The sequence below is a fragment of the Rhagoletis pomonella genome, unplaced genomic scaffold (genome assembly GCF_013731165.1).
Source record: "Rhagoletis pomonella isolate Grant_MI unplaced genomic scaffold, Rhpom_1.0 Rhpom_scaffold_06526, whole genome shotgun sequence".
NCBI classification, from domain to species: domain Eukaryota; kingdom Metazoa; phylum Arthropoda; class Insecta; order Diptera; family Tephritidae; genus Rhagoletis; species Rhagoletis pomonella.
The window spans coordinates 1-9,470 of NW_023465058.1; the positions used below are offsets into that span (position 1 = coordinate 1).

Sequence of the window (9,470 nt, forward strand, 5' to 3'; positions counted from 1 at the left end):
AAAAAAACGGCAAATTCATAGGTATATGCGACATTTTTTTCTTCATGTTGTTTCGCTAACTTTATACACATCGGATAAGGCCAATGTAAACCAAGTCGGCAATCGTATAGAGACCTTGACGCACACGCAATTTATGTACGAGCATCAGATTAGAGACTTACAAGTAAGTTAGAAGTAGAAGTGCAGTTGAAGATGTTTACATTATTATATTTACGCATTCCTTACAGGCTATGGTGCAACAATTGACGTATGCCAAAGAAAGGAATTTATGATGGTCACAAATATATTGGTAAAAACATAGCAAGTGCATATGCCAAGTTGGAAAAATTGACAATGCGTGAGTATAAAATGAATAGGTGTTCTTAATTATAAATATTACTTTACCTTTTCTTTTGCAGTGGCCAAAAAGAAGAGTCTTTTTGATGATCGACCGCAAGAGATTCATGAATTGACTTACATCATGGTGTATGCGTTACAATCTAAATTAGCCAGCATGGGCACCGACTTCAAACAGATACTAGAAGCGCGTATAGAAAATCTCAAACAACAAAAAGCGCGTCGGGATCAATTCGGGCAGTCACCAATTGCTGCTAGCACTGTTCGCTCGAGTACAGCGAAACAGGGCTCCTTGCTAATAACGAATATGTTTGTGACACGGCAAGATTTGAACAAGTTCAGAGGCGCGGTCTTAAAGTTGTGGGTTTTTAAATACATAAATATATATCCTATTCATATACATACATATAAATCACACTAATGTAATAATGAAATTAAGTCTTATATGCCACGTGAAACACAATAGCTTTTAGAAGCAGTCACGTAGGGTTAGACACTAATTCTGCCAATAATAAAATTACTTCACTTAGTTTCCCTTTTTTTTCAAAATTTTCTATAAAAAGTAGAGATGATCCTGTGTAATAAAACGAGAACCGATTTATGTAATCACAAATATATAAAGAAAAGTTTAAAACTAAATAAAATAGAAATTGTTATTGGCAATAAGTACATGTGCTTGTTTATTTATAATTCAAATATTATGTTCAAACAAATTTAAGTGAAAGGTATGCAATTTCAAGAAAAAAGCAATTGCTTAACATTTTAACATATAAAAACTAGGGAGATGATTTATATAAGCAAGGTGTTTTATACTGTCGTACTGTTGTATGTCATAAACTTTAAACGGCTAAAACTGTATTTAAGGAATTCGCAAGCTAACATAAAAGTTTTATTATGAAATTTCACACAATTAAAAAATAGTTGGTGGTGATTTATTCAACCTAACATACGCGGTTTTGCATTATCATGATACGCGGTTTTGCATTTTGTTGATACGCGGTTTCGTACTTTAGACGACGATATGTACATTTCTTATTCGTTATCACGACAGTCAAAAATTGATCTCTTTGTTTATTTTTTGCGGTCCTGAAAAGGGCCTTTTGTGTATATATGGTATTGTATATGTAGACCCAGATAATCTTAGATAAAGCATTTGATCCCTTTGTAAATTCTTTGCGGCCCTGAAAAGGGCCCTTTATGTATACAAACACAGAGAAGCTAATGTTTGCAAAAAATTTGATCACGTTAGCAATTCGTGGCGGCCCTGAAAAGGGCCTTTTGATGTATCAAGAGCATTAACCTGTAATTAAATGAATTTATATTGCTACGCAATTAATGAACCATTTCCTTACGGGAGGCATTCTACGCATTCATCTTAGGTATATTTCACTTCTGATCACATAAGTGCACGTACTCCAGATGTTGATGTTGACTCAAAGCTAGAAAGAAAAGAATTTTGGTAATGTTTTTGCAATATGTAAATGTATAGCTCACTATGTCATTTTATTAATATAAAAATATAAAATTTATTCACTTACCAGGTCTGCTGCATACCTTGTTTATTTGTTGATGGTACCAAATGCACTTAAGTCAGTATTTTTTTATATATTTTCTTTTTTTACTGTGGGCATTTTCTATGAGTTCTTTGTCGAGGCTTGCTCAATGTGTTTTTTTACAAAGTCGTTTGTAATAAGCAAGCCATCTTCATTCATTGCTTGAAACACTGACTCTAAGTGACGCATTTGGTCTATCATTGCAGAGCTGGGTACTTTCAAGCCACCCTCGCTCAAGTGACTTGCCCATGAAAACGACGGGTCGTCATTGCTCCTGAGCGATGAGCTGCGGATGTCATCCTGGAGTCTGTGGCAAATGTACCCGGCTAAATGCTCGAGGCCATCATGCTCCAAGTCGCTGAACTCAGCTTCTTCAACCGGCCATAGTTCCGGTCCTTCTTGCAAATTTTGCAGGAATATACCTGATAATATAATATGTCATATAATATAATATGATAATATAATATAATATAATAATATAATATAATAATATAATAGAATATAATATGACATATAATATATTTTAATTGAAGAATAAAATTTTTGAAGAACCTTTGAGTGGGGGTTGCGTCATTTCCAAGTCCGGCGTATCATCCTCCTCTACATTCGCAGAGTCTGACAAAACGCCTTTGTTGTGGCCAAGCAGATAAAGTCTGAGGCGGTACTTAAACTCCCGCTGGTCCGGGTGATCATGCAACCCACCTTTGGAACGAATCACACCAAAGAAGTTTTCCAAGACATCTTGGTTGAGGCGATATGTTAGTACATATTTTACATCGAAGCGAGATTTGATCTCATCAAACATCATCTTCAATGCATTATTGCTTTGTATGATTCCTGAAGGGTAAAAAACAAGTACTTGTGTATATATCCATACATATATGTATATTTAAGGGATTTGAAACAAAATAGAATTGAATATTTTTAATAGTTTTCATATAAGTTTCTAAGTTTACCTTTCTGAAATGGAAGATGGGACTGCCTTCCAATTACACTCATAGTTTTAACCAAAGCAGTTATTGATCCAAAATGTTGTCCTGCTCTTCCTTCGCCATAAGGGTGACACTGTTTCCTTGAGTCAGCGTGAGGCACCCTCACGTTGAGCACATCAAACCAGTCATTTGTCTAAAATTTGTACAATTGGGAGATAAATATATGTATAGATGTAAGCATATAGAATTATATTTATTTACTTATACTTACTATTTTGAAGAGCTGGAAACATTCGTTCCAGTTTTTATCTGCTAAATGGCCCAAACTTGCAGCCCTCGTTATGGCCTGTCCAACTGTGTGCGAAAATAGTTTCGCAGCCGTTTTCACTTTCTGGCGGTGAGGTGCAGCCACGTTCACATGACTCGCTGAAATTTTGTGTGTGATCGTCAAGTCCGTGGAGGTGCATGACAACAACTCCAAAATGATTTATTTTTCACCGGTTTCCCATTTATGAGAAACCCTTGATCAAGGAAATGATTTCGGAGTAATTTCAGCAAGTGAGGAACATCAGCAAAAACGAATACTTTCTGCTCGTTGAAAATGAACCTGTATAACGAAATGTTTAAATAATTGAGCATATAGTATATATGTACATTTGTAAATTTGTTATCTTACCACGGCTTCTCTCCTGTTATAGATAGGTCATTGAAGAGGGATCTCTTAGTGCCCCCAAGATCGCACACAATCGCCAAAACGTTGTACCCACAACTTTGCGACTTCTCCAAAATGCTCGCTAGCACCTCGAAGGTCATTTTACGATCGAAAACGTAAAACACAGGCTGTTTCCACTTTGACATAAGACCTAAAAATATATATACATTTTAAAATCATAACATCAAAGTAACAAAGTTGATTGTAGTACTTACCTCTAAGCATAGCAACTTGAACATAATTCACGGGCGCTAGTGTTGAGTCCGACGAAACATCATAACAGTAAGTCTGTCTGACTTTCATTTTGTCGAAACTCAAAACACATAGCTTCTGGGTGGTGGTCATGTGAGTAGAGGCTCCGAGCAGTTTGAAAACTGGTTGAATTAGTCCTCTAGAAATGTCAACCTTCTGGGCCCAACGTTGCAAGGTGCGAACTCCAGGAAGGGGAAATTCTTGCTTGTGCAGCAGACGGTACGCCTTGGGACTTGCAGCATATAGCGTAACGGACTGCGATATGTCCTTTTCCGTCCAAGTTGGCCTCTTCGTGCCTTTTTTCATCTTGCTGAGAGAAACGCGATTTCGCGTAATGAAGCTCGTCTACATAAATACATATAAACATATATATATGTATGTATGTAGATTTAATTAAACTTTGAACTTACAATTTTTCTTGCAGATCCTCAACCTCCTTAGGCGTGCTGTCATAGTAAAACACCTTGCTAGGTGTTGTGGCACGATGTGGGGAACACAGAGGCGTCAACGCATCTGGTAATATGCCACAGTTCTCCTCGTCCGCGCAGTTATGGCCCATAAGACCTTCGGCTTCTGAAATGTACTTTTTTATAACTAGGAGAACTTCAACTATATAAACTTGTAATGCCTTTGGAAGTGGACTGCTCCAGTAGATCGCTCACAATGGTTTTGTACACTTGCTGCTGGGCTTCCTTGTCAGGATCTGGTATTTCCGCAGCAGGCTTGAAAATTGTCGGCACAACGCCCCGCTTTAGGTTACGCTTTTTAGCGTAGCCTAACATAATTTAAAACATTTCTTTTAATAAAATGCAGTATTAATGAAAAGTGAAAAATATAAGCTTCCGGGGGTTTCACATTTACGATGAGGGCGGCTACCTTTCGTGAAATTTACTCCTGAGTCACACCATCCTCACAAAATCCAATAAGCGTTTATTGGCGAATTAAATAGTATAACTTACCCATTTTATATTGAAGCTCGTTCTCGAAGTCATCAGTGGTGAAGTGTTTTACACAGATGACGCTGGTTCGGGCGTTGAAATCCGTTGGTCTCCGGCAGAACTGGATCCACTTTTCCACCAACTCAATGTCGACCGGAAAAGTAAAAAACCGCACCCAGATCCTTTGGCACTAACACTAGCACAATTAGCCACTGCACACCTAATTTTTTTCTTTAATTTATAACTTTTTTTATAAGTTTTCACAAAAAACAAAACAACGCTCAAAATCTTCCGAATTTGTAAATTTGTAAAGTTGAAATAAACTAAAATGTCACGAACCAGAAAATGTAAACAAAAGCATCGTGTGACGTCAGCGAATGGGTGGATGCTGTCAAATCGACAAAGAGAGGGTTAGCGGTCCGCGAATGGCGCGACCTTTATTTTCTGGATCGTGGATGTAGCGCACAAATGTGGCACGTTCCAAAAACAGCTACTTGGGATTTGCCGAGTTTAACAATTCTAAAGCAAAAGTAAACAACGCTTTAGAAACTTTAGATGCACTGAAATTTGCTAATACTTTCACAAAAATCGCCATTTTTTTAACATTTTCGCTATTAATTCTTTTTTTAAATCATATATTTTGCAATTTAACACAATAAAACCCAGTTTCCTGTCGAAAAATTGAATTGTTAGTGTTTAGTGTTGGAAAATTGTTGCTCTTGAAATTAAGAAAATTATGGCGAGCAAAAATATAACTACTCAAAAACGCGAATATATGGTAGATTTCAGACCTTGTGTGGTAGAAGTGGTAGATGCTCTAAAACGTGGCAGATCTACCACAATGTGGTAGAAGTCCGATCACTGATTATATATTGCGTCGAAGTCTCATTCGGAGACAGCAGGATTGTGTTTTGTAGGTCAATACCTAAATACCTTCGTTTACTCATTTACCAGAACCATTGCGCGGTTTACTTTTCAGCGACTTGACATAATCAATAGGTATCCACGTATGTCAATAAATACAACTATTCGGCATTTAAGGGAATTTCGTCTCTTATCCTACATTGAATTTCTGTAGCCCAACGATGCTCACACATTTTGTCTTGTTGTCGTCAGCGAATGCAGAACAAACATTTCTTCAAATTTAAAAGGTAAAAATTTCACTACTAAAAATTCAAAAATGCTCCTAAAACTTGCAAAGAAATTTGGAAAAGAAATATCAATGTTTTTGTTTTTAGGAGTAGGGTGGAGTGTCATTGATAAAATTAGAGCGAGAGAAAGTTTTACTTACAAAACCTTTCATTATTGAATCATGGTGAAATCATTTAGTTTGCGAAACCTACCTGGAATTCTCTTGAATAAATCGGTGATTTTTTGGATTAATAGCTCAACCTATATGAGGAAATATATAAACAATTAAATTTCATCAATATGCACATATATATGTATATATTTTAGCAAAAATTACTTACAAAATCACAATTATTGCAAATTATCGCTCAGACTTTTCAATAAATTTGAAACGAAAAGTCAAAGAAAAAGAGAATCAAAGAAATAGTGATACCTACGCATACTTTTTCCACAAAATTGTTGTCTGCTCCATTTTTTGTTCTATTTTGCCCAGAAAGAAAATTGAAATAAAAAGAGTAGGCATTACTGTAACGCTGGTATGCCGATATTGGCAAAATTACAACAACCACCCCCTAAGTGACAACACCTTATTATTATTTCACCATGGGAACAGACTAACTATTTGTTGTATCAGGGTTGAGTTTTTGGTACTCAAAATGTGAAATCAGAAGATTGCCATCTATCTTAAAATAAGTAAACAAATAAATATTTGCTGCTGAAATATTTTTCTAAGTGTTTGGCCGAGCTTCTCCTCAAACTTGAGGCATGAGTTCTGTTGTTATGACACAAATGGAGACACCTACATATTTAAGGATGACTCCGAACGCCAAATGATTTTATAAGAAGAGTTTTCAAGGTAGAAGTATTATCGAGGGTTTGCCATTGCGTGCCGAAGGACGACTGCTATTTTGGGTTATGATCTGACCAGGGATCTAACCATGGTCCTATGGAGTGGAAGTACGGACATATAATCACTCTGCTACGGCGGCCGCCGTAAGTACATGCTATACATATGTATGTATACATACTCGATTATTTGTTCTCAAAATGCATGAAAACTATAGTATGCTTGCAAACAATTAATAACATTTTGTGATAAGCAGTTTTACAAATGTATTTGCATTAAAATTTGTGTTTTAATAAAGTATTAATTAAATAAATTATTATTGTAAACTATTATTTTAATAAATAGATATAAAAATATTTATACTTAGCAACTCTTGGACTTTTCTTCATTTGTAACAAATGACAGACGTAAACAAAATAAAAAAATAATTATCATTTTACAAATTTAAAGCAAACGGGCGTTCTTTACAAAAAAATGTAGTTATCGATCGAATTGCGCACATTTTTTTTCCAAAAAAACAACTAAATAGCGTAGAAAACGCTTTCAAAAATTCGAAACGAGTGTGAAGTGCAGTGTTCAATTGTGATCGAAATTGCAAGCAAAATTTGTGCGTGTGTAACTAATGTTTTACTTATTTGAAGAAATGTTGCTCCTTGTCTTTAAAAATAAGCAAACCAAGACCCCCACTTCCCACTGGTGATTACATAATACTTTAACAGCCCCTTAATTAACATTTGCTTGTTTTGTGCAAGCACGGCCAGTTAAACAGGCATATCTGTCCTTCATTATTCTTAGCATTATCTGTTGCAAACAGACATTTTAGGAACTAAATAGGTTCTAAAATCTCTGTACACAAGCGCACTTATTTTTAACAGTTTCCAGTTTATGTAATATTAATCAAAACAGCTTTTATTTATTTTATGTATTATGTGATTTCTGAAAGCGTCGAATACAAAAAGGGGCTGTGACTGGGTTTATGTAATTTGAAATTGTCTTGATGATTACTAATAATAATAGAAAGGCGCTTACATGTCGATGGTCCTCTGCAATAACGACACAACTCAAAACTTCATATATTTCAGTAGAGCCAATTAACGTTTTTTTGTTTCGTAATTTAGCAATAATATTACTTGGAACATAGTTATTCCGGATTATTTGCAGTCATACTGTAAGCTTTCAAATGATGTCTTTTTTTAAACCTGAAATTTTGAATTGTGCCGATTTTAACAATTCTCAAGCAAAAGTAAACAACGCTTTAGAAACTTTAGATGCACTGAAATTTGCTTATACTTTCACAAAAATCGCCATTTTTTTTAACATTTTCGCTATTAATTCTTTTTATAAATCATATATTTTGCAATTTAACACAATAAAACCCAGTTTCCAGTCGAAAAATTGAATTGTTAGTGTTTAGTGTTGGAAAATTTTTGCTCTTAAAATTAAGAAAATTATGACGACATATACTATTACAAAAAACAATTTCTTTTTTTATGTTGGCCGAAACTGGGCTCGAACCCTCACCCTGCGAAATGGTAGTGCGCACTTCTAACCACTACACCACAGTGATCGCTTAATTAATTTGAATCATTAGTCGCGATTATCCATTTATTCGTTAATTTTTAATCATTCATAAACTAACATTTTGTCGACAATACTCGCATAAGATAGTCCCAAATTTTCACAAAAGAGAAAAGTGATTTTCTTCAAAACTTTTGAATGACGTCTTGACTGAACTTACTAATTCGGAGTTTCTACTATTACTTATAGAGTAGGCTATTCATAAAGTCTGGGTAATGAAATACAAATTTTTATATTATATTTTCCATATACATATATTAGGAGACTTTTATTGTTTAATTTATTTTTTGCACATAAACTTTTTCCAAAAAGTGAGGATGTCAAAATTTTAATAGATATCGGATGTACGGCGACTTTCTAAAAAGATCTCTTAATCTCTTTCATGAAAATTATTCCAAACGAAAACTTAAAATTGGTAAAAAAATCTTAACTAAATTTAACTAATTTATATTAAAAGTTTTAAGTTTATCCCACTGTAAGTGTGAAATCAGTTTCTATGTGTTTCCATGATACAAAAAACCACCTGACAATTAAGCATATTGTAAAATTTCATGCTACCATACGCAGTATCATGATGCAAAAAAGAAGGTAGTTTCATTTAATGACATTCGCTGTTGTTGTTAACCATTCGACTTTTAATAAAATTATGACATTTCATCAAATTCTTCCTACCTGATCACTAGGAGAAATATTTTTTTTTAAGCAGAAGATTTTATCAGTACATTCAAAGATGTGGAATATGATGAACTAGAAAATTATGCCGGCTACATGATTTCGAAAATTGGGTTGACGACTAGGTTTCAGAACGCATGAGGAAACTGTATACTTACATATCGTCGCTTAAAGTACAAAACCGCGTATCGTCGTTCTGCAAAACCGCGTAACTGACATTTTTTGCCAAAAATGGGACTGGCTCGCACAAGCTCTTGTCTCAAGCCTTATCCATTCGTTCTGACATGCGATTTCTTTGTAAAAAAAAGAACCATTTTGAAATATGAGTTTTTTACGCTCTACAAAATAGTCTATGCAACCTCACATACGCAGTTGTGCATTTTGTTGATACACGGTTTTGTACTTTAAACGATGATCTGTTAGTTGTTTATCGGAGGGCGGTCTGTTCAAGCCGACTTAAGGTGTTTTGCAAAAATTAAAAATTTATGAAATTTAATGATGATGCGCTAATCACAAAGC

General features: G+C 34.8%; 1 protein-coding gene across 1 annotated transcript; it reads left to right on the forward strand.

The window, feature by feature from the left end:
* Positions 1 to 25: 25 nt before the first annotated feature.
* On the forward strand, positions 26 to 932 carry LOC118755546 (syntaxin-5-like). Its single transcript, XM_036490379.1, has 3 exons — positions 26 to 163; positions 228 to 337; positions 399 to 932. The coding sequence occupies exons 2-3, from the start codon at positions 250 to 252 to the stop codon at positions 755 to 757; spliced, it is 447 nt and encodes a 148-aa protein (XP_036346272.1). The 5' UTR covers positions 26 to 163; positions 228 to 249; the 3' UTR covers positions 758 to 932.
* The last annotated feature ends 8,538 nt before the right edge of the window (positions 933 to 9,470 follow it).